The sequence below is a fragment of the Globicephala melas genome, chromosome 12 (assembly GCF_963455315.2).
Source record: "Globicephala melas chromosome 12, mGloMel1.2, whole genome shotgun sequence".
NCBI lineage: Eukaryota > Metazoa > Chordata > Mammalia > Artiodactyla > Delphinidae > Globicephala > Globicephala melas.
Window position 1 is genome coordinate 6,846,130 of NC_083325.1, and position 26,436 is coordinate 6,872,565.

General features: G+C 41.6%; 1 protein-coding gene across 1 annotated transcript; it reads right to left on the reverse strand.

Moving 5' to 3' along the window:
* Positions 1-63: 63 nt before the first annotated feature.
* Positions 64-10,363, reverse strand: NMS (neuromedin S). The gene is made up of 9 exons (XM_030839002.2): positions 10,288-10,363; positions 6,872-6,927; positions 6,542-6,580; positions 4,901-4,924; positions 4,750-4,803; positions 2,919-2,993; positions 1,791-1,826; positions 1,164-1,205; positions 64-102 (listed from the first exon to the last, which is right to left on the reverse strand). Exons 1-9 carry the CDS (start codon positions 10,361-10,363, stop codon positions 64-66), a joined length of 441 nt encoding a protein of 146 aa, XP_030694862.2.
* Between the last annotated feature and the right edge of the window lie 16,073 nt (positions 10,364-26,436).

Here is a 26,436-nt window from a genome sequence, read left to right on the forward strand (position 1 = left end):
CCACGTCAGACAGATAACATTTGCTTGGGAGAAGAGCTGCAATGAGGCTGACCTTGGACGATCCTACCAGGTGCTAAGGTCAAGGTTTCTTCCATTCCTTGGCTGAAAAAAAAAAAGGAGCAGCTTACAGTACTGAGACCATACTGCCTGGAATCTCTTTCTTGGTTCCAGACCCTTCCTCTACGCCCTAAGGCTCTGTTCTCCTAACTGAGGCATTAACAGCTTCCCTGGGGGCTCACCTGGGGAGCCCCAGTCACTGCTACTCTGTGGATCCTCTGGGGCAGTGCTCCAGGACCCTTGCTGCTCCTATGGCCCTGACACTGTCCCTCACCCCACCACTCCACCCCTTAGCCTCTGTTTATGTGGCAGGACGATCCCTAAACAACACATCACAGGACTTCTCATCCTAAAGACATCATGGAGACCCACTGTTTCTGCAAGTACTTTCTAGAAAACAACCACTAGTAGGGCATGCAGATTTAAAATGTGTACTTGGGATGTCATGGGGGTTTGGGAAAAGTATGACTGAGCCAAGTTAGACAGGTTGCTTCCTGCAGGACATGGTATTCTCTGTAAACCTCGGAGAGTGTCAGGTACAGTGTTTTCGATCGAATTTGATCTTTGCAGAGCATCTCTTAGCACCAATGACCACAGAATGCAGATGGAGGAGCGTACATGTAGTCTGATTCGCACGTTTTTCTGATGCAAACACTGAAGATCTAGGGGGTGAAACAGCTAGGGAGTGGTAGGTCTAGAACTAAAAGACCATCTGTGACTCTGTGACCTTTGCAAGAAGCTCCAAGTTCCCTGGGGAAAAGGACGCCTAGACTCCTATTTCCACTGTGATCGGGGCCGTGCGTCCCAGACCTTCAGGCTCTGGAACACGGACTACGACTTTGGTTGGCCCGCGCGTCTGTCCATCAGCAGAACTCCCGCCTCCCGCCCCAGAGCTCCTCCCAGAGCCCTGGTGCGCGCAGCCCGTGTCGGTTGGACCCTTTCCTTTCCAAGCATCGAGTCATCCCCTAAGGAAGGGTGAGAAAGTTCCCCTAATGATTCACCAGTTCGCCATGGGGGCCTGTCTGGGCTCATTCTGCAGTAACTCCATAATTGGGGCGGTAGGAGAGAATTGGGGTGAAAAACAGAGAAGAGGAAATACGCTTTACCCTGAAAAGGAAAAATGGTCTTTCCAAGGTGGCAGTGTGATCCTGCGACATAAAAACACAAACCATTATGCAACCACGCTGTGCCGAAGGTCTTTCAAAGATGTCTATGGTAGTGGTTTTCAAGGTGTGGTCCCCAGACCCAAAACATTAACAACACTTGGGAACTTGTTAGAAATGCAAAATCTCAGGTGCCCACTGAATCTCGGGTTGGGGCCCAGCCATCTGAATTTTAACAAGTCCCAAGTGTTTACGGTGCACGGTCAACTTGGAGAAGCACAGATGCTGCACCCCTCCCCAAGTTTGCACAACTGGCCTGTGGGCCCCTGAGCCAGAAAGCAAACCTCCAGGGGCAGATGGCCCCAGGTGACGCATCTGTAAGAATGGAGATGAAATAGTGCCGTCCAAGGGCATCGCTCCATGATTCCTTTCTGCTCCAGGACAAGCCCAGGGAAACCCAAAATTAGATGCTCAGCCTCAGAGAATTTTAGGGCAGAGTGTGAGACCAGTTCTTTCCAGAAGTGATCTAAAGGGGCTGCAAGGTGGCCTGGCTTCAAGCACTCCCCCGTCCTTCTCTCTTTGAGAAGTAGATCTTTTTTGGGGGGTGGTGCTTGCTCAGGGCTTACATACCTTCTTGGTAAGATGCTCTGCAGCAGCTCCGGAATCCTGTGAAGGAATGAGGCCCAGGTTCATTTAATAGGAAACTCATCCCCGAGGCTTGCAGTATACTGTGATCCTGCCCCTCCCTGATTCCATTCTAAGGTAGCCGGAAGTCAGATGCAAAATGCCTTTCAAGAAAACAGCTAACCGTGGAGCCAATCACAATTTTCTGTTCAGGAAGGCAAGTGTGTTTTCTTGGTCAGGTTACCCTTAGGGTCCAGGACAATGTTAAACTTGCTTGTTCTTCCCAATAGCCTCGACTTGAAATTGGCTCCTGGTTTAGGCAGATTTTCAAGGATATGCCATTTCAGCTTCTTCAGCTCATCTTTCCTTGTGGGTCTGGCCCAATGGTGGAGGCAGACTCAACCTGGAAGTCTGACACCAGTATCCAAGCAAACTGTGGCCTGTGCTTAGAATGACCAATGGGTTTCTCAGGAAGTGAGCCATTTTTCTGGGGTCTTGGCATTTTCAGAGCTAAACCCAGGAACGGGAATGTCCTGGGCAAACTGGAATGAGTCGTTCACCCTACTTGGACTCACAGTGTCCAAAAATTTGTGTTTGTTTCTTTGTTCTGCTACCACGCAACAAAACCTTGATGGACATTTTGAACAGGTTCAGCTGTTATTGAAACTAGTCATTTCTAAACTTAAATTTTTTTAATTAAAATTTTTTTGTTTTTTTTAATTTAATTTTATATTAGAGTATAGTTGATTTACAATGTTGTGTTAGTTTCAGAGCTTCTTTTTTTTTTTTAAGAAACGAAGCCCTGCCATAAGAATAAAAGGGCAGGTGGGGCAATGGGAAGCAGAGTATATGATCAAGGCAAGTGTCCATGTCATGGGGAGGAAGAGGAAGGGGCAGGGAAAGTGAAAAAACAACACGAAAACTAAAATGAGAAAAGATGAAGAGCGCAGAGAAGGAGCCCATGGTCACGGAGCTGGACCACAGCCCCTCTCCCCCATTCCCTGCCCTGCAGCCACCGTGTGGAGCTCGTACAAGGAGAAAACATCAGTGAGCCCAAAGGGGACAACAGGCATTCACCACGGGTAAGTGAACTTCTAGTGGCATAAAAATATGGTGGAAGGAAAAAGTACGTACGCGCTGCCAAAATCTTTTCATCCTTTGGTTGGCCAGCTTAGCAGCCAGACGCATTAGAGAATTCACAGGAGGAAACTGCAGCAAAGAGGCGGTGAGGGTCAGACAGCACCGGGCCCAGGCCCAGGGCTATGTGCATTCCTGTCTGCTCACCCCCTTACAAATGGGTTTAATTTTCAGAGTAAAATCCATTTCCAAGCCTAAGCCTGAAATTTTATGATTTCAATAAAGAACCGCTTGCCTTGCTAGCACATTTCATTCCAACACATCACTCAAAAATATTCCCTTAGGGTAAAACAGACTTGTATCTGCATTAATCCCAAACATTCTGTCCTTCTAGTGTGGAGTGCATCGTCCCAGATAAGCATCTCCATGAAGACCCTCTCTGGCTCCCCAGGTGTGCTCTCCTTATCTAGGGGACGAGGTGGAAGGGCCGCATGCATAACCACCGGCCCCATTCATTTTATTCTCCTGTATGTCTCATCTGTGACTGCCCGCACACACTCAGACATACATACCCTGTCTTATCTAGTCCTGTGAATCCTCCCTGAGTATTTCAGCTCAGAGTAAACGTTAATTCGTGTCACAGACACGGAGTTTATCTTTTCCCTTCCATTTTCTTTTTTTTTTTTTCTTTTTTAGGCTAGAAAGAATCTTTTTTTATTGAACTATATTTGATTTACAATGTTGTGTTAATTTCTGCTGTACAGCAAAGTGACAATTATACACATATATATATTCTTTTTTTCATATTCTTTTCCACTGTGGTTTATCACAGGATATTGAAAATAGTTCCCTGTGCTCTACAGTAGGACCTTGTTGTTTATCCATTCTATTAAATGTAATAGTTTGCATCTACCAACCCCAAACTCCCACTCCATTCTTCCCCACTCCCCACACCCCTTGGCAACCACAAGTCTGTTCTCTATGTCTGTGAGTCAGCTTCTGTTTTGTAGATGGGTTCATTCGTGCCATATTTTAGACTCCACATATAAGTGATATCATATGGTATTTGTCTTTCTCTTTTCCCTTCCATTTTTGACCCTTCTCAACTTGCAGTGCCCATGGCCTGTCCTGATACTATTCCCATCCTTACCTGATCCCCAGTACTAAATCTATAATCTATACTACTCTTGTGTCTTTGCCTCAAAGGGAAAAACATTTTGCTTGGTACTTGTTTATTTTAAGGATCTTTCTGAAGACTTGGAAAGCCTTGACTATATAAACAAGTGACTTTCTAATAGTAGAATTTCAATCACTCTGACTGGATTGATTCTATGACCTTCCCAATATTCTCCAAATCATACCCTGCAGAAATTCACTTCAACAATCTGTTCCTGAGGGTAACTCCAATTTATAATAAGAGAGTTAGAGGCGATGCTTTTTATTCCCACAGCACATACACATTGTGACAGTGACGAAAGATGCACACCCACAGGTCACTGTTGAGAATGTGGTACTTCACACGTCACAAAGCGCTTTACAGAATTTAAAACACAGAAGGTAACATGGAGCAATGTAAATAGAGCTCAGTCTTTACCAGGCTTCTTGTACATCTGTTTAAGTGCATAATAAAAAGTTATTTCTTACTAATTTTTCCTTTTCTGTAATTATTCTCTAGCTTTTCAGATCTGTCAACCTCCCCCAACCCCTTCCCCAGAGAGGGAGAGAGAGAATCCCTGCAGCCCCAGGAAAAAGCACCTAGAAAACTATTACCCAAAGTTTCTGGAAGGCCCCTGTTTTTCTACTTATCTGCATATATTAAATGGGAAAGGACAAAGGCGTGCAGAGGAGAGTGACTTTTACAGAGAGATGATTACGATAAAATACTGACCCCGGTTTTAACTGGATGCGTCGGCTTCTGAGTTCTGGCGTAATGAAATAAAAACTAAATAAGAGGAAAAAAAGGTTGATTTTAATTCTAAGCGTCACTTGCTGTAAATGTGGTAGTTGCATGCTCTTGTTACTAGGCTGGTGGTACTCACCCTTTTGTATATGTCTTGATTATCCTGGAAAGAAAATGAGGGTAAGTCACATGGAATTTTACTGGGGCAGGTTTCCAGGAGAAATTACACCGGGGACCTTCCTGATTTACCTGAATATTATGAAATAAATTGGCATTCTAAAAAGAAATCCATTATACAAACTTAATAAGACTATAGTTGATGCAGAATCTTGCCAAAAGGAAAGTTGCCAGCGACATCATTATTTTAAAACTTAATCTTATTTTACCTTTTCAATCTTCAGGGGAAAAACATACTCTATGATGCATTGAAGCAATACCCTAATCAGTTCCCAGATAGCCATCTAACTAAGAGGTGGGATAAAATAACGATTGCAACTTTTAATTTGCTGCTGGGCATATTAATTCAGTTTTTAATTCAGTTTTCTTAGGATTGGTTCATATTGACCAAATTTTTTCCCTAAAAGCTTTCTACATGAATCTTCACTGTTCTTGCAGAAAGTCCAGCTTTTAATTTCTAAATCCTTGTTAGAGCACCACCCTGTTCTGTCTGCATGGATGACAGCCCAGGAAAAGCTGTACTGGCAGCATATCCTACTCAGAGAGGTACTGTGAATGATGTTGTAAATATCTCGTTACTATTGATCTCATCTCATTTACATCTAAACATTGTTGAAACAGCTCAAACTCCAATCAAGACAGAAATGAAAGTTGTTAGTAACGTGTCTAATTTTGTTGCTGTGAGTACAACTTCCTACAAACTTCGTGGAGGGTTTCTGCAGTAACCAATATTTACATATTCTCTCTTTCTCTCTTTGTTATGCGTGTACATGTACCCACATGAATATGGGCACACACACACACACACAGACACACAGACACACAAAATAATGAACCAAAATTACTCATAGCAGAGGCTCAGTGGACATTAACTTTCTGTTTCTTCATGATCACCATTTCTAAATCAGCAGAAAGTATTTACTATTTTTACAACTTCCGGTCTCTTTGTCAGCATCTGTTCACAGAAGTGTGTGTGTGTGTGTGTGTGTGTGTGTGTGTGTGTTCTGGGCACCTATTGGGCAAATATTTTTGCCCAATAGGTAATATATTTTTGTTATCATGTTCAGCAACTTTATACCATTACTTTTCAAGCCCCCCCACAAAATAACCAAGGAATTTGAAGATGATTTTCCAGGTGACGAACACCAACTCTCAAGATTTCATATGCACCTTCCTTCCTTTATTTTTTTTTCTTTTTAGAGAAAAAAATATTTTAAAAATTTTATCTATCTATCTTGGAGACTGCTTCCCCAACTAGAATATAAATTCCATGGGAGCAGGTAATTTGGTCTGTTTGGATCACTACTGTATCCCCACCTGACATGTAATTTTATGTATATACATGATTATGTATATGATATGTATATGTGATTATGATCCTTATAAGAATGCAGATGAACTACCAATATTTTATGGTCATTTATATTTAGGAGATTCACTCGTTATTTCCTAAAACTGTATTCTTACACACACACTTACACATACACGCAGAATTCTCCTATAGGTAGCAAAAGAGTGTGCTTATTTACAGATATCAATTATGGTATAAGCAGGTGCACTGTTATAAATAAAAGAATTACCATATGTATATTCATTGTTTTACCTTAGGTTGTCTAGAAAGAGTTGCCCAATATGCCAGCTGCTAAAAAATGAGGAAAATGAATCAAAGATAAGTACAAATTCCTTAATCAATAGAAGTAAAATTAAATCCTAAAGTTGCCTCATTTATGAACGTTGCATTATCTTCTCACAGTGGCCATAAATTTCAACACAACTCCCAAGATGACTTAAATGAAGCCATGAAAATGAAAACAGTGAGTTTCTGCTGCAGCCAAGAATCTGATCTTAACATAGTTTTAAGTGAACATTATCCACTTGATAGTTTCAAGGCTAAGGCTAAATAAAAATCTCACATTACTGAACAGTGGTGTACCTCAAGCTTCACAATATCCAAGCCATCTGGAGGATCAGCTAAAGGTCGAGGAAACCCTATTGTGAGAAATCATAAAAATCTCTATTAGGAGAAAAGAGGTTGTAGCGTTAACTTTTTAAAAACATATTTATTTATTTATTGGCTGCATCGGGTCTTAGTTGCAGCACATGGGCTCCTCTCTAGTTGTGGTGCGTGGGCCTAGTTGCCCTGCAGCAGGTGGGATCTTAGTTCCCCGACCAGGGATCAAACCGGCGTCCCCTGCATTGCAAGATGGATTCTTAACCACTGGACCACCAGGAAAGTCCAGCATTAACTTTTAAATTTTTACCATGAAGAGCACACAGCGATTCTATTAATACCATGTTGTTAAAAGGATTGTTAAAGAAAACACACTTCTACCTACCACTAGCAAATCTGAGATTTGTACCAAAGTTAATTAAAAATTGCATGGTTTTTTATTTACCAGGAGTTAGCAGCACAAGAGTTAGTTAGCAAGTTAGGAGACAGGGAAAAAATTACCTAGTTAACAACTTAATTTGTATTTTTGAAATGGAGCAGAGCCCTATGGTCCTTGCCCCCTCATGTCCTCCTCCTGCCTTTTGTCTGTAGAAAAACTTTAGCCAAAAGATAAGTTTAATCCAAGAAGTGAGAAAATGCAGAAACAAAAGAAAACATTCCCAAAAGACTAAATAAAAATAGTTTAGTCAGTAAGCAAAGTCAAGGACCTTTAGTTCCTTCTCAAGGGCTATAGATAATATTCTGAGCCATATCCTGTGAGCTGTCTTGTAGATACTAAAACCTCCATCAGGTGGAAGAAGTTAACTACACGCTGACCAGGCTGTAGCCATGACATAAGCTGCCACAATTCTGAGAACTGGCCTCAAGGAAATGGGAACAACCCAACCCGAGAACTGAAGATTGACTATACTTAAAACAATCAAGATGATGCTGGTCAGACCACCACATGACCAATTTCAAGATTACCGTCAGAGCTGACTGTGCTGTTTCTGCATGTAGCCCCCTCCCTCCATCTATAAAAGCTCTTGCCCCCTGATTGTCGGGGGTGGGGGGGCGTGGCTGGGGAGTCGGCCTTTGGACAGGCCTTTGTCCACCCTCCCCGCTCTACTGCCAGCACCTGACATAAAGGAAGCTTTCCTTTCCACCAACCTTGCCTCTTTATTGGCTTTTGAGTGGCGAGCAGCTGGACCCCACTTTTGGTAATATTTTGATGGAATATATAAGGACAGGATATCAAGAGATGGTGTCAGTAAGTAGGTGCATCAGAGTCACTCTTGGAACTTTTAAGAAATACGGATACCTGTCTCTCTGCTTCATCAGACTCTTCAGGAATAGGGATATGGGGAAGGTTGCTACTGGTAATGCAGCTGAGTAAGTAATGCAGCTGAACCCTATACCGGTCAACTTTTATCTGACCTAGATGAAGTCTTCATCTCGTTTGCATGTAACACAACACTTGGAGGAAAAGCTAATACTGCAACTGAAAGAATCAACGGGATATGTCAAAACTAAGAAGATGAAATTAAATGGGATAAATATAAGACCCTGAATTTAGATTTTAAAAATCTGAGACAGGGAATATCTGGCTCAAGAGTAGTATTTTTTAAAAAAAAAAAATACTGAGTGATATATTGCTCCCTGCCGTCTCACTATAAGCCAAGAAAAAGCTGAGGCAATCTTGTGCTGGATTCAAAAGATAGTGTCCCAACCTTGAAAGGTAATAGTCCTGCTTGAAATGATAGGATTTGTTGTGAGTTAAAGGAACTGAGCACAGTTTTCTTTGGCAAAAAGGGAAAAATTAGGAAGTGTGTGTTAATTGCCATCAACTGTTCTGAGAACTTGTCATAAGAAATATTAGTCCTGGGCTTCCCTGGTGGCGCAGCGGTTGAGAGTCCGCCTGCCGATGCAGGGGACGCAGGTTCGTGCCCCAGTCCGGGAAGATCCCACATGCCGCAGAGCGGCTGGGCCCGTGAGCCATGGCCGCTGAGCCTGCGCGTCCGGAGCCTGTGCTCTGCAACAGGAGAGGCCACAACAGTGAGAGGCCCGCGTACCGCAAAAAAAAAAAAGAAAGAAATATTAGTCTTATTCTGTATATCCCCAAAGGGCAGAACTAGGGCTAGTGGTTAGAAGTTGCATGTGATCAGATTTCAGCTCAGTGTAAAGAAGTTTGTGATGATTGGAGCTATTCAAAAATGAAAAGAAATTCAAACCAATCTTATAAGGAATGATTAAGAGGTTCTGTGCTAACAATACAATGATAAATACCATAGGGACCTTATCCTCAGGGAACAGAAAATTAAATCGGAAAAAGAGGGAGGTGGATATAAATATATAGACAGGTAAATAAAAGGTAGTAAGAAATTTCCAAAACAAGTTTCTATTGGAAACCAGGGGAGGCAGCTGCTGGCTGACTTTGGCTGGTAGTGAGTTGGGTGTCACTGAAAGTAATCAACTAGGGAAATCATAAAGGCGACCTGCTCTCCTGAGAGTTTAAACTAGATGACCTCCACGGTTCCTTGCAATGCCTAGGCTTTGTGATTACACTACAGGACATGGCAAAACAAGCATGCTATTTCAAATATATTTTCTGTTTGAATATATTTTCAAAGATTTTCTACTCTCTGAAACCAAAATTCTAATGGAAAATTCTAAAATTTTGAAATAATCTGTGTTTCCAACTGGAGCTTCCACCATATCCTGCATCATATAGCGAGTTACCTGGAGATGGGTAACAAATTTCGACTAGGGACCCCATACCCAACTCCTGTTCCCTACAGGGAACTCCTTTTCCCTGCAAAAGCACTGGTTCTCAGAATTTGGTGAAGAGACACCCGCGTCCGGTCAGCACCTCGGACAGCGCCCAAGTCTTGGAAGACATGGGGCCTCAGCTGCGCTCCCAGGGCCTCTCCCCCCCCCCCCCGCCCAACCCCCTCACCTTCCCCGCCAGGCCCACAGGAGAAGCTAAGAGAAGATTCCCTTTCTCTGTGCTCGCTCCCACACCGCTCTTCTCCAACTGTTCCTCAATCCTCAGTCTTTGGCACTGTAAGCTCGTCTCTGCTCTCATCTCTTCAGAATTCCAAGAGCACAAATGGCTGATACGTTGGAGTCGTCCCCCGACTCATATCCCTCACAATTTCAGCGGCACATCCTGGGGCCAGCCCTGGGACAGGAGCTGTTTAAAGGCAGTTCCACAGGGGAAAGTAACCTCCTTTGGTAAAAGGCTGCGGCATCTAGCTCTGTCCATCCTCTCTGATGGAAGCCATTTCCAAAGGGTAGAAATGAGAGTAGGTGAGGGAACCAAGCTAGACTCCCTCCAGAAGTGCCCTGAAAGGTCAAGGTCTGTCCCAGTCTTCCTTAGAGCTCAGGCCAGCTGGGGTCTGTTGAAGGGGTCCCCTTACCTGAGGAGGGAATCTGTAGTAGGCAGAAGCAATAAATGGCCAAAATGGATGGGAATTGGGCAAGAAGATGCTTCATCTTCAAAGTGCGGTTTCTCTTTGCTGACCACAGCTGTGTTCTGCTGGGATAGGAGTTGAGCATTTCCCGAAGTTCCACAGGCAGAGACAACACTGCGTCTGGCCAGCCCAGTGGAGAAGGTGCCTTTATTTGCGACGCCCTGAAGCCCATTGGCTGAGCACCAATCAGCTTTGCGCAGGAGGACGCGGCTTTTCTCATAAATGTCGTGCTGGGCCCTTATTTGTAGAATTATATCCTCCTGGTGTAGGCATTGTAGAGTCACCTTTTTCAACCCAGCAATAAAAGTAAAAACTGGAGAGTCATAATTGTTATTCTATAGTAGTTTGAGAAACATTTTTTTGACTCAAAAAAAGGTTTTTTTCTTTTTTAAATTAAATCACTGGATATAAATCTGTAAATTCTTGGATGATGAAGTCTTGTTTTATAAGAAGCTGTTTATTCTCCACCCTTAACAAAGGATGTTTTATAGTCTTTGGTGCACCTGAGAACAAAATTTGGAGTCCTGGATATAACATTAGAAGAAATTCAGAAGTTCAGTTAAGGTTTTTAAAAAATTAATTATGGTTAGAAATTACACTTCTTATGGTTTCTCCAGATTCGTTTCTATGAACAAGTTAAATATTTCAAATTTAATCAGTATTCAAGAAAATATGACAGTGTTTAAAATAGTAATAACAAAATTACTCCATCTACTGAGGTCCATTTAGCATTTCACCTAGGTTATTCCATGTAATTTTGCAGAAAACCTATAAGGAATGTATTTCTTTCCTAATTCTATGAATGGAGAAATTGAGGCTGGGAGAGATTAAGGAACTTGCGAAAGCCACCAAGCCATCAAGGATGCAGAGAAGGGATTTGGACCCAAGGTCGCCTCAGTAAGAGTGTGGGATTCTAGTTGATATGTTAATTTTTTCTAAAAAGAGCCTCCTTAAGATTGGATATGAGATAGAAGGAAGAAGGAAAAAGAATGAAGTGAGCTGTCTTGCAAAAAGTGTAACATATACAGCATATGCGAAATAGCTTTAGGATTTTTTCCACCATGCATATCTTTAATTTTTGCCTTTAAGGATGAGGAGAATAATTTTTGGTGGAAGTTGCTCAGCATGGGCTATTTATTTATGACTTAAAATGTGGTATTTTGCCGAAAAATTTCTAATTCATAACAGAGCAGGAATTATAAACTATAGCCATAATTTTAGCCTACTTCTTTGAGCCAGCAAGAAATAGAGATTTCTATTTATTACAGTATTTACCACTTTGGTTCAAGGAGAATCACCAAGGCCTTTAAACACCACAGAGAGATGATGTCTTTTGTATTAAAATACACCCACTGCCTAACAGCAAGTCTCTACTGAATGAAAGAAAAAAAGTGAATGATTGCTTTTTGAACATAAACCTTTTATGTATGTCTTATTGAATGGACATTAGGGACACAAATGGACATTCTAGACACAAAACACACACATAATAGCAAAGATTTGTGGCAGTTCTACAAAATGTCAATCAACAAGTACTTTTTGAACATCTGGTCTGTGTCTACCAGTGAACTAGGTGCTCTATACACAAACATACATTTTTCAAATAAACCTATAGGATAACTGACTTTATCAAATTTATTTTGTTTCCTTTGCATATTTTGCGCTCATTATTTCTCAGATATTCAGGATAAAAAAATAAATTATTTTTAATAATAATTCAGAAATGGGAAAAGGAAAAACCAAGAAAAAAATCTGCATTGATACTATTCAACAACATTGGTATAGACTGAATTGTGCTGAAACCCTGACCCCAACGTGACTGTATTTGGAAATGGAGCTTTTTTTTTTTTTGCAGTACGCGGGCCTCTCACTGTTGTGGCCTCTCCCGCTGCGGAGCACAGGCTCCGGACGCGCAGACTCAGCGGCCATGGCTCACGGGCCCAGCCGCTCTACGGCATGTGGAATCTTCCCGGACCGGGGCACGAACCTGCATCCCCCGCATCGGCAGGCGGACTCTCAACCACTGCGCCACCAGGGAAGCCCGGAAATAGAGCTTTTAAGCCGGTAATTCAGGTTAAATGGCATAAGGATGGGGCCCTAAGCCAACAGGACTGGTGTCTTTATAAGAAGAGGTAGAGACACCAATTCTTCCCCACTCCCCCACCCCATGCACGCACAGAGAAAAGGCCAGAAGAGGACACAGCGAGAAGGTACTGTCTGCAAACAGAGGGGAGAGGTCTCACCAGAAACAATCTTACTGGGACCTTGATCTCAGACTTCCAGAATCCAAACTAGGAGAAAAGAAATTTCTGTTGTTCAAGCCACCCAGCCTGTGGTCTTTTGTTATGACAGCCCAACCAGACTAACACAAACACAGGGATTCTTAGCTAGTTCAATACAAAAAAAAAAAAAAAAGAAATACAAAGTAAAAGGTGGAAACTCTCATTGTTTAAAATGATACAATTATCTACCCCCGAAAATCCAAAGGAATCAACTGACAAATTATCAGAATGAATAAGAGTTATGAAACAGCCGGATTTAAAGAAAACTATTTTCAGGAATAATTTTCTTAGACACGAGCAAAAACAAATTGAAAAATGTTTATTAGAAAATGTAAATAGCTTAAAGAACTATGAAATATTGAGAACTAAACCAAACGATAAATATGGACTATATTAAAAAATAAAAGTACGGAACTTTACCGAAGGACATAAAAGAATATGTGAATAAATGAAAAGATACATCATGAATCTAGACAACATTCACTGTTGTTAAAGTTTCAACTAATGGCAAATTCACCTATAAAGTCAGGATAATCCTTACTAAACTTCCAAAATGACTTTTCATAGAATTTTAAGACTGATTCTGAAATTAGTTTGGGAGAGAAAATATTCTAGAATATGCAAGAAATTTCTTTAAAAAAGAATGATACTTTGTTAATGTAAAAATGTACTATAAAGCAATAGTAATTATGTTGTAGCAGTCATTTTGTTATTGATCCACCAACAGGCAAATAGGTCAATGGAAAGGAATAGAGTCTTGAAGCAGACCAGTTTAATACAGAGTCAAGGTGGTATTTCAAATCAGTGCAAAAATAATGAACTACTCAATAAATGGTGGTTAGGACAATTGGCTATCCATCTGGAAAAAATTCCCTATTTCACACTATACGTTAAAATAAATTCCAGAGGATTAATGAATTAAATCTAACACACACACACACAGGCACAGGCACACACACGCACACACACTTATATAAAATGCTATATTAGGAAAAAAAAAGAGAGTAAATAATTGATTGGAAATTGCTCTTGAGCAAAACCCAGAACAGGGGAGGCTCTACAGTGGAGCTGGATTTGACCGGGATTTAAAAGACAAGTGGAGTTTGCGGAGCAGAGCAGGTAGGTAAGGGCAGTATGAAAGGTACAAAGGTGAGAAAGTATCAGAGAAAAGTGAAGTTTGGTGCTTCCAGAGATTGGGGACAGAAGTGTGGCTGATAGCTGGAATGGGAGGAGAGATAGGTGTGGCATCTTTTGGGAGGTTGTTGGGACTACCACAAAGATGATGGGGAAGCAGAATGAAGGGCTCGATGGAAGCAGGTTGTCAGTCTGCAGACTTGTAGTGAGAGTAGTCAATGAGTCATTTTTATCTGCTTACTCTCCCCATCTGCAAACGCAGCTGCCCGCCAACAGACGGCAATCCTCTGATGTTAGAACTTGGCCTCCTCCTGCGGGAAGGGAGAGAAGGGAGAGGAACACATTGGTTAGTGGCTGGGCTGGCGCAGAAAGCTGCCCTTGAAGAGCCTGCTATGCCGATCAGGAGTTGGATGTATTGTGTCAGAATCAGGACCTCGAGGTCTGAGGTTTGAAAGCAGGGATGGTGGGATCTGAAGATGCAGGCATCCTCAGGTGTAAAATAGTGAGGGCCAGACCCCAGAGTCTTACCGAGAACAGAGAAGAGGGGGTGGATTCAGACGTTTGAACCAGAGAATTGGCAGGAGTTGGGGATGATTGGAGGCTGGAGGAAAAGAAGAAGCTGGAGAGGCCTCCAAGGGGTGAGGTCTTCAACGCAGAGCAGAGCGGCAGCCTTGACTGAGGCAGGCTTGGAGGGAGGGCGGTGGGTTGCTGTGCTGGTTATGTGCCTGCAGAGGATACAAACAAGAGGTTCCAGGATGTAGCTGGAAACGAGTGCCTTGTGCTTTAGAAAGAGACTGAACTGTGTGGATTTAATCATCGGGAGCACAGGTGTAGCGGCTGCAATCACTAGAAAAGACGTCGCTTTGGGAGAACGAATGGAGTAAAGGAACCTGAGAGCAGCGGCGAGACATCGGGAATATCAGGGCTCAAGCGCAGGGGCGGAACAGAAGCCAAAAGGGGATCCAGAGGGAACTGTCAGGGAGAGAGGGACGATGCATTTAGCATCTAGGATGCCGTGGGTGAGCGGTGTCGACAGGGGCTGGCGTGAGCATGCGCAGACGCAGAGACCGCAGAGGAGCACGTGCAGACCAGCCTTCGAAGCACAGAAGGTGAGAGGGCTGCGCACAAGGGAAGCTCTGTAATAAATGAAGGGTGAAGGAGATGGGGACACGCAGGTCGGCAGAGCAGAGGAATTGGTAGAGACAGGGAGATGAAAGGAAACTGAGAAGCCAAAGTCATGGAGTTATCCAAGGGGACAGAGTCACAAGCCAGGAGGAGGGATCAGTCTCTCTGCTCTGAAACAGGAGGGAAGGAGATAAAGGCACACACAGGGCTGGAGAAGGAATTTGAGCCGGGTTATGTAAAGAAGAGGCTAAGGTACCTAGCTGGAGGCTGGTGAGAAGAAGCGGGAAGTTAGGGCAATTTCGAGGCAAAACCTCACACAGTCCATATTCCCTCTGTTAAATTCTCTTTCCACTTTTTCCTGCTCCATATTTTAAATTTTTAAATATTTTCATAAGACAGGCCTGCTTTATTCTTCAAAGTGCTAAGTAATGGAATCCAAGCCCTGACGTAATAGACCCTTCTAATTGCTCGTAAGAGAAATCTCAGCTAAAGAAGAAAGTGTATCCCTCTCTAACGGAAACAAACTAAACAAAATGAAAGCTCAGAGAAATGTTCTTCTACATCATGTAATCATGCTCGTCCATGTTGTTTCTAACACAAGTATCACAAAACATCGGAACTTCAGAGATTGTTGCTACGGCTTCTGCAAATCACTGTAGCTTCCGTGAAGGCGGTGATCCTCATTGGTCTGTTTCACCCCCTTTGAGATCTGTTTTCTGAAAGGCATATATATTTGTGAGTCTTTAAGTCAAAAGAGGGCCAGGGGCACTTTGCTCATCTTCCATCTGTGTGAAGCGAAAATAATAACAATGAACCCAACCCTATGATTTTTTTTTGTTACCGTAAACAAAGAATTTCAAAGAGTAACTCATGTAAGTTAATGGTAATAGACGATTGAGAAGCCAGGTAGGAAATGAAAAAAAAATGGCTACGGTCAGAGGGAAGGTTCGAATGGTCATTGTGGACAGTCTTCATGATTGTGGGCTGTTCTTCATGGTTCTGCACAGGCCAAGGAGCAGGAGAGGAAGGTTCTGGAAACTCAAGGAGATGAGGGGGCTCTGGAACTGAAGGACCTCAGACCTTTGCTGGAGAGTCAGGCCACCTCCAAGAGCCATTTCCTGGACACCAACTGAGGAAAACCAGCCCCAGGGGAGATTCCTGCCCCCCTGACTGTCTTTGGGAGCCTTTAGCAAGGCTGCCTGGTGCACAGACTGCACTGCTGCCACCTTTGTTTGCAGAGACCAGCTGCCTATCCACCTCGATAAGTTGTCCCTTTTGAGTCACTTTCCCATAGTTGAGAGAAGTTAAACACCCTCCTTGGAAACAGATGTGATCATTAGCTCCATGGGGACTAAGGGCTATCGTGGTTTGTAACTTCTGAGGGCACATGGGTCTCTCCGGGTATGTGAGGGAAACCATACATCCTCATCTCTGAAAAATTCACAGGCACATCTGGATACCCAATTTTAATACCATTTCAGGGGTTCAGGCACATCATTCTTTCCACAGTCCTGTTTTTCTATTGTTGTCAAAGTATAATTTACATATAATAAAATACACCCATATTAAGTATATCCTTGAAGGAATTTTGATAAATATATACACCCAAATAGCCACCATCAAAATCAAAATCTGGGGGACTTCCCTGGCAGTTCAGTGGTTAAGGCTCCAAGTTTCCACTGCAGGGGGCACGGGTTTGATCCCTGGTCGCGGAACTAAGATTCCACGTGTTGCGCAGCACGGCCAAAAAAAAAAAAAAAAAACAGTTAAAAAAAAATCAAAATCTGGGACATTTTCATCACCCCCAAAAGTTTCCTCATGTGACTTTGCAGTTGGTTCCCACACCGAGTCCCAGCCCTAGGCAAGCACTGATCTGTCAATCACTGTAGTTAGTTTTGCCTAACCTATAATTTCATATAAATGGAATCGTACATTAGGTACTATTGTGTCTGGCTTCTTCTGTTAAGCATTATCCATGTTGCATGTACCAGTGGTTCATTCCTTTTTATTCCTGAACAGTATTCTTTTGTGTGGATCTAGCAGGGTTTGTTTATCCATTTACCGTGTGTGTGTGTGTGTGTGTGTGTGTGTGTATCTATTTTATTATTTTTTTAATTGAAGTACAGTTGATTTACAATGTTTCAGGTGTACAGCAAAGTGATTCAATTATACATGTATATATGTACATATATTCTTTTTCAGATTCTTTTCCATTATAGGCTATTACAAGGTATTGATTATAGTTCCCTGTGCTATACAGTAGGTCCTTGTCTACCTATTTTATATGTAGTACTTTGTATCTGTTAATCCCCAATTCCCAATTTATCCCTCCCCACCTTCTCCCTTTGGTAATTATAAGTTTGTTTTCTCTGTCTTCCACAGTCCTTTTTCTTGAACCCCTACCGCAAACAACCACCCACCCTCAGGAGAGGGTTCCTCTGAATGTAACCGCCAGACCATGTGCTTGAGAAACACCCAGAGTGTGCATGAAAAATACAGGTTCATGGGTCCCCTTCTAGACTCCCAGAATCAGGATTGCTGGGTGTGGCACACAAGACTATGCACTGAAAACACACTTCACAGAGGGCTCTACTGCCTTCTGAGTTTGAGAAGCTCTGCCTATGGATTCAGGGGCCCTGGGTTAAGAACCTCAGTTCAAACAAAAGTAGTTGATTTCTGGGACTTCCCTGGTGACACAGTGGTTAAGGCTCCGCGCTCCCAATGCAGGGGGCCCAGGTTTGATCCTGGTCAGGGAACTAGATCCCACATGCATGCCACAACTAAGGAGCCCAGTTGCCGCAACTAAGGAGCCCACCTGCCTGCCGCGACTAAGACCTGGTGCAACAAAATAAATAAATAAGTAAATATTAAAAAAAAATAGATGATTTCTCTTGTGTACTCAATAGCTCATTCTCAGCCAATTTTGGGTTCAGAACACACAAAGGTATTTTTATATTGGTTCTGGAAAAATACTGACAAAGACAAATCTTATGCAGAAAATAAATAGATAATAGAGGACTCCCCAGAAGCTGCGTGGAATGTCTGGAGTGATCTGTGCCCCAGCCCGGCTCCATCACAGCTGCTAGCGTCCACATGATCTATGCACAGCTACCTGCATGTGTAAAAATATCATTTGTGCACTAACCTAAGCAGCCCTGGTGGATAGGAAGTTTCGAGAAAGCTCTGATGACTAGAATTTGTCATTTAGAGAAACAGAATGCAAACAACCCCTGAGCATTGCTGGCTGCCCTGCTCTGGGAAAGGCAACCTGGCCTTTCCATTTTATGACCCACTATGAATAATTCTCACAATGTTTCATCTCCCTATTACTCAGACGTCACAAGCTCATTTATTTTCATCCCAAGGCCATATTTTAATTCAATGTAGCAATGCTCCTCCTCCGGATTCTGTGTTTTTGTTACCCATCATGACGCCGTGAGAGCGCTGAGGCACAGGTACACTACTGAGGAAGCAACTGGTGCACAGGAGATAGAACGGGGCTGTAGCCACACATTTACTCCTCCTCTTCTCATTTGAGTAACTTTCTTCTTGGAAGGTTTGCTGACCAATTCAAGGAGTGACTCAGTTTTCTACAGGAGACAACTACAGAATTATTACAACTACCCAGCTGTAATATCTGACACCACCATATGTATCAGAAGGCACACATCCAAGTCCTAAGCTGGTGTCATCCCATTAGGCAATTGTATAAAAAGGCTCTGGGTTGTGTTACGAATCTCTAAAACCTGGAATGTGTCAACAAAAAATAAGGATCTTGTTTTTCACTTCAGCTCTGAAGCTTTCAGACTTTGGACAAACCAAGATCAAGATGGCCAGTGTTTGACATTGTATGTTTTACGTGGACACTATGAGTTACCATGTTCATGGAGACCTTGGCCTTTAGGGGGTCCTCGGTGTGGGAGATGTTACCAATCATGGGGAAAGACTAATCAACAAATGGAGCTGGAACAACTGTGTTATCTCGTGGCATCGAAATCTCAGGGAGGCCGAATGGAAGGTACACATTGTACCGACATTTTTAAGGGATCTTTAAAGGTTGATGTGACTCCACCCACACTTTCAACCTCCAAGACGATATAAAAGGCAGGCTGTCTTGGTTCTGCAGCCTCTGACACTTTTCTTTCCCCACAGGGCTGCTGAGACCACCAAATATTCAGATGTACTTCCATGACAACAGAGGAAATTTTGGAGAAATATTTCCTTAGCTTCCTCTGATCTTTGCCCTGGTCATTGGTTGGCTCACAAGTAAGCGATAGAGAAAGTAACTCAAGCTAAGTGCAGGTCGTCATCCTCACCAGTCCTCATGGCCATAACCAGCACTTGTAGTCTAGCTCAGCTTTCTACATGGAAACAAATTAGATTTATACGTCTTGACACCATATAAAAATAAATTCCAGATGGGAGTGAGATTAGATAAATGTGAAATTAGATAAATTTTAAAATTTAGAAATATTAGAACAACTGGAAGAAAGTACGCAATACTATTTTATTATTGGGGGAAAGGTGATTTCTTTATAAAGACAGCAGAAATCACTAGAAAAGATATTGATGTATTATTATAAAAGTGTTAAACTTCTATACGATAAAATATGCTACAGGTCTTCCCTGGTGGCACAGTGGTTGAGAGTCCGCCTGCCGATGCAGGGGACGGGGGTTCGTGTCCCGGTCCGGGAAGATCCCACATGCAGCGGAGCGGCTGGGCCCGTGAGCCATGGCCGCTGAGCCTGCGCGTCCGGAGCCTGTGCTCCGCAACAGAAGAGGCCACAACAGTGAAAGGCCCACGTACCGCAAAAAAAGAAAAAAAAGCTACAAACTAAGGTTAAAGACAAGCCACAATCAGAGAGAACATTTTTATGGCAGATGAAGAATTTGTATACAAATATAAATGCATATATATGCTATGAATTAATAATAGTTAACAATTAGACAGTGTTTACTATGTGCTGGGCACAGTTCTAAACATATATAAAGGCACATTATCCTAATAATCACCCTACAGCTATAAAGTAATCCTATTATTCATTTTTCATTCAACAGATGGGGAACCATAGAATTTAAACAGCTTACTCAATATTACACAGCTGGTAAGGATCTGAGTCAGGACTCAGCAAAGGATATGAGCAAGCAGTTCAGAGAAGAAGAAATATAGTTGTTACCCACCAGGGTTCTTGGCCTCCCTAATCAATAGAAATTGATCAGAGGCTAGACAAGAAATTCAGGCAAGGCTTTATCCGGGCCCCTGCTGCAGCAGGGGGCAGTGAGAACAAACAGCAGGTTCCCTGATAGGGCGTGAGATTACTCCTCATACGGGGTGAGGGTAGGGGTGTGTCCAGGGGTCGTGCCAGAGGGTTGGCTTAGGTGTTTTGCCCACCCCTTAGGTGGTATTGTGTGCAGGGGGCATGCGTAATACCCTGCTTTTGCTCCAGGCTCTTCAAAAGTGGCAGTTGGGTTTTTTTGGTCTCTTTGTATCTTTTGTTCAAAATGTGTGCAGAGTGCCCATGCATGCAGTTATTTTTAGTCCCATAGAGTTTCTTTGTATTTTGTTGCTCAAGGAGAGGTGTGTCCAAGTGCAAGCATTGCAGCACTGCAGCAGAGTGTCCCAGGTCCCATGTCTCATAGTGACCAGTGGACTAGTATTAGAGAAGTTATGTATTAAAACAATTACATACCATTCACACATATAGGATTGTCGGAAATCTAAAAGTCTGACAATAACGTGGCCAAGAAGTGGTGGGCAAGTAAATTAGCACAACCCCTTTGCAAGCAATTTGGAATACCTAGTGAAGATGCTTGGAGTTGGGAGCCCCAGGGAGTCAGTTTTGATGGTTCCTAAAGACTAGACTGCTACAGCCCCTCAATTTTTACTGTGGGACCCCTCTCACCTGCTATTGGATTGGGCAAGACCCTCCCCCATTTCAGTGGCTGCTTTCAAACTGGTCCTCTGTACAACTTCCTGTTTCTCCTGTTCTCCAGTTTTTCAGATGCTGCCTGGTTATCTGTCTGTTCCTGTACAGATGCTGTTAACCTATGGGTCTGTGGTTTTTCCCTGCTTACTTGTATTTTTGAGGTTTGTGGCAATGGCTCATCATCTGGTTCTGTTGTCAATGTTGTCCATGGGTTTTGCTATCTAGTTGCTCTGTTTGTATGCCGATATTTTGAGAAACTGAAAAACTGTGCTGCCACTACCACCTCCATATTCCTAGAATCTGTTTATGACATAAAGAGCTAGAGGTAGCCTAAATGTCCAGCGAAGGGGATCTGTTTCGTATACTATGGTACGCCTATAAAATGAAATAGCATGAAGCCATTACCAGTGATACTGTGGAGCTCTCCATGTTGTAGCATGTATCAGTACTTCATTCCTTTTTTTTTTTTTTTTTTGCCAAATCATATTCCACTGTATGGGTATGCTATATTTGGTTATTCATTCATCATTTGATGGACATTTGTGTTGTTTCTACTCTTTGGCTATTATAAACAGCGATGTTGTGAACATTCACATACAAGTTTTTGCACAGATGTATGTTTTTATTTCTCTTGGAATATATACCTGCTAGGTTGACATTTTGAGGAACTGGCAAGAAGTTTTCCAAAACGATTGTACAATTGTATATCCTCACCAGCAACGTGTGAGTGTTGCATTTCTCCATGATTGCCAACACTTGTTATTGTCTTTTTGATTCTAGCCATTCTAGTTGATGTGAGGTGGTATTTCATTGTGATTTTGATGTTCACTTCCCTAGTGATTAAATGATGTTAAGCATCTTTTCATGTGCTTACTGTCCATTTGCATACCTTCTTTGGAGAAATGTCTATTCAGATCCTTTGCCCATTTTTAAACTGGGTTATTTGCCTTTTTGTTATGGAATTGTAAGTGTTCTGTATATATTCTAGATACTAGTCCCTTATTAGATATAGGATTTGCAAAAGTTTTTTCCCATATTGTGGGTTGTCTTTTCACTTTTTTGATAGTATCCTTTGAAGCACAACATTTAAAGTTTTTGATGAAGTCCAATTTATCTATTTTTTTCTTTTGTTGCTTGTGCTCTTGGTGTCATATCTAAGAAACCATAGTCTCACTGAAGGTTACAAAGATTTATGCCTATTTTTCTGCTAGTTTTTTAGTTTTAGCTCTTGCAGTTAGATCTACAATCCATTTTGAGTTAATTTTTCAATATGATGTGACAGTGTGTAAATTCATTCTTTTGCACATGGATATCAGTCATCTCAACACCATTTTTTGAAAGGACTCTTCTGCTTTCATTTAATTATCTTAGCAACCTTGTGTTACTGAGTCCAGGCTCGTACTGCTCACTGCATGACAGGCCAATCGATTGAGAGACCAGTTGTTGAGGCAAGGAATGGCGACTTTATTCGGAAAGCCAACAGACCAAGAGGATGGTGAGCTAGTGTCCCAAAGAACCATCTCGCTCAGGTTTGGATGCTAGTTTCTTTTATAAAAGAAAGAGGGGAAGGTGAGGAGGTGAAGTAAAAAAGGCAATAAGTTGTTGCAAATATTTCCTGGCTCTGGCCAGACTCCAGAGGGGGTGTGTTAATTTCTTCTTTTCCACAGGTGGGCCTGGTCAGGATGTTTCCTGTGAACAAAGGAAAACAAAGATATTTTAGCTTAACCTTCAGACATGGGAGACAGGCTTCCTGGAGATGGGCCATTATGCATACCTTAAGCTATAGGCAACATCCCTTTAGTGAATAACTTGTAGCAAAAGCAATAGAATACAAAGGTTAAAGAAACATGTCTGATATGGAGTCAGGGTTGTTCTTCCCTGTTACACTTGTTGGAAATCAATTGATCATAAACGTGAAGGTTTATTTTTGGACTCTCAATTCTATTCCATTGATCCATATGTCTATTCTTACGCTGGTACCACACTCTCTTCATTACGGTAGCTTTGTAGTACGTTCTAAGATTGAGAAGTGTTATTCCTCCCTCTTTGATCTTATTTTTCAATAAGTTTTGAGTTTCTTGAAGTTCCCTGTGAATTTTAGGGTCGCACTGACAATTTCTTCAAAGAAACCAGATGGAATTTTGATGAGGATTGCACTGAATCTGTAGGTCAATTTGGAGAGTACTGCCATCTCAATATTAAGTCTTCGGATACGTGAACGTGGGATGTCTCTACATTTATTTAGGTGTTCTTTAATTTCTTTCAAAAATGTTTGTATTTTTCAGAGCATAAGTTTTGTACCTCTTTTGTTAAATTTATCTCTAAGAATTTTATTCCTTTAGATGCTATTATAAATAGAATTGTTTTCTTAATACCATTTTTGGATTGTTCATTGCTAGTTTATAAAAATACAATGATTTTTGTATTATATCCTGTAATTCTGCTCAACTAATTTATTAGCTCTTTTTAGTAGAATCTGTAGGATTTTCTGTATGCAATATCATGTCATCTGAAAATAGAGATAGTTTTACTTCTTCCTTTCCAATATGGATAATTCATTTGTTTTCTTGCCTAACTGTCCTACCTAAAACCTCCAGCAAAATGTTAGAAGTGATGAAAGTGGACATCCTTGTCTTTGTCCTGATCTCTGGGGAAAGCTTCCAGTCTTTTACCATCAAGTATGATATTATTTGTAGAGTTTTGTAAATGTCATTTATCAGGTCGAGGAAGTTTCCTTCTATTCCTAGTTTATTGCATGTATTTATCAATAAGGGGAGTTGAATTTTGTCAAATGCTTTTTCTGCTTCTATTTACTCATGTGATTTGTCCTTTGTATTCTATTGATATAGTGTAATACATTAATTGATTTTCAGGTGTTAAAGCAACCTTCATCCCTGGGATACATCCCACTTGGTCATGTTGTATAATCCTTTATATATATTACTGGATTCAATTTGCATGTATTTTGTCGAGGGATTTTGTGTCTTTTGTATACAAGATATGGGTCTGTAGTTTTCTTGTGATGTCTGTGTCTAGCTTTGGTATCAGGGTAATATTGGACTCATTGAATGAGTTGAGATGTGTTCCATCCTCTTCTATATTTTGGAAGAGTTTGTGAAGGATTCGCATTAATTCTTCTTTAAATGTAGAATTCAACAGTGAAGTCACCTGGGCCTAGTCTTTTCTTTGTAGGAAGTTTTAAAGTTACTAATTCAATCTCTTCCTTGTTTGTTATAGGTCTGTTCAGATTTTCTGTTTCTTCTTGAGTCAATTTTAGGTAGTTTGTGTTTCCTAGGAATTTGTCCACTTGTCCAGGTTATCTAATTTGTTGGCATACAATTGTCCATAGTATTCATTTATAATCCTTTTTATTTTTGTAAGTTTGTAAGTAATATCCCCCTTTTAATTTAATTTAATAATTTGACTCCTCTCTTTTTTTCTTGGTCAATCTAGAAAAAGATGTATCAATTTTGTTGATTTTTTCAAAGAGGCAATTTTTTGTTTTGTTATTTTCTCTTTTGCTTTTCTATTTTTTCTTTCATTTATTACCACGCTAATCTTTATTATTTACTTCTTTTATTCTTGCTTTAAGTTTAGTTTGCTGTTCTTTTTCTAGTTTCTTAAGGTGAAAGCCAATAATAAATAAATTAATTAAAAAACTAAATAAATAAAAATAAAAATGTTAAAAAAAGATAAACTTCTGTTTATCAAAGGGGATAGCAGCGGAGGCATAAATTAGGAATTTGGGATTAACAAACTACTATATATAAAATAGATAAACAACAAGAACCTACTGTATAGCACAGGGAACTATATTCAGTATCTTATAATAATCTATAATGGGAAAGAATCTGAAAAAGAATATATATATTCAGGTATACATATATAACTGAATCACTTTGCTGTACAACTGAAACTAACACAAACTGGTAAATTAACTATACTTCAATTTTTAAAATGTTTAAAAAAATAGTGAAGACAACTAATGTTCTCGTGTTATTGCGAAAGTGGTTTTGATATTGCAGATCCCCTAAAAGGATCTTGGAGATTTTCAGGGGTCCACAGATCACGTTTTGAGAACTGCTATTTTAGAAACTATTCTGCTGTTATAAAGACTGAATGAAAAGTTCATTTATAGAAACAAAGAGAACTAGAATAATTCGGAAAAACCCCAACAAAAATGTTCAGCTACCTTAGTCACCAATGTGTAAGCCTCTTGAAAGAACTGTATCTTTTAATATTTGAACAGCATATTAGGAATGCAATAAATAATAAATAATAATGAAAGTAGTTTATGTTTACTGTGATTTTAACTACTGGGGGAGAACTGTGCTATGTACTTCAAATGCATTATCTCCTCTATTCTTTAGTATCAAACTCTGGGGTAAATACTATATAATATCCCTATTTTATAGATGAGGAAATGGGAGCACAGAGAGACAAAAGAACTTGACATGGTCACGAGCCTTCTGGGGTGGAATAAAGATTTGAACCAACAAGGTCTAATTCCCAGAGCTTGGACTCTTATTTAAACTCTGCATATTATTCAGTGTCACATCTAAGTTCCAAATTTACTTGTTGTGCTCCTCTCATGTACGTGTGTCCATTCAAACCCTCAAGGAGAAAGCAAATGTCTCTTGTCAACCATAGTGCCCCCAAGAAAGGGCTTAATAAATATCTGAATGTGTGATCAAAAGACCGAGTAAACCGCCCTTAAACTGCCTTGCCATCTTTAAGTCATGGTGGTCAGTAACCACGTTGAAAGTGAAATTCTGAAATGTTGAGCCCCACCGGTATTACACTTAAGTCATTAAAGAGGAAACCAACAGGGTAGACCAAAGAAGAAAAAAAAAAAAGCTGGTTTCTTGAAAGCTTGACAAAAATTATATGTGTTCAAGTGCATACGTGTGTGTACACACGTATCTATATTACCGTGTTTGCTAAGTAGATATATATTTAGGTAGTTAACAAACATGTAGGTTAGATCAAAACAAAACTAGTTGACGTTTTCTAGGGCAATAAAATCCCCATCACCGTTGGGACTGACTCCACCCACTCTACCTTGACAAGGGGGTTACATCTGTCAGCCAAGGGTGGGTCTGCGGAAAGTGCCCTGTTGAAAGCTGTTTTTACCAGGTAGGCTGATTAGGAATGCTGGGAGGTGCCCCAAACTCAAGCAATTTTGCCTTTTTCCAAGCTTGGATTTTTCTATTTTTCATTTTTCCAAGTTTGGGATTTTTTTTCGTTCTCAAACACCCAACCTGTTTCCTGGATGGAGACCTAGTGGGATTAGGTTTGGCCACAAGTCTCTCTGTCACTTCCCGGGATATAATTTGGGGGGTGTTTTTTTGGGGGGGTGTGGGTGGAAGGGAGGCTCAAGGACCGGGTGATTGGGTTCCTGGGGTCCTTTGGCTCCGCCCCCTCCCACCTCCCCTCAGTCCTGGCGGCACGCACACGCGGGGGGTGGGGCCGGGACGCGCACAGCCGCGCAGGGGCGCGCACGGCGCGGACGGGCGCTAGGGCCGCGTGGGGCGGCGGCGGCCTCGCCCCCCGAGAGGGCGTCGCGCGCTCGCTTTCCTTCTTCCGGCGCCGCCGCCGCCGCCGCTGTCGCCGCCGCCGCCACATCC

Coding starts and splice junctions, on each gene's coding strand:
- NMS (XM_030839002.2), bottom strand. CDS start 10,363: ATGAAGCATCTTCTTGCCCAATTCCCATCCATTTTGGCCATTTATTGC. Junction 4,925..6,541: donor CTCTTTCTAGACAACCTAAG/GTAAAACAATGA, acceptor TTTTCTTTCCAG/GATAATCAAGACATATACAA. Junction 4,804..4,900: donor ATCAAGACATATACAAAAGG/GTGAGTACCACC, acceptor CCTCTTATTTAG/TTTTTATTTCATTACGCCAG.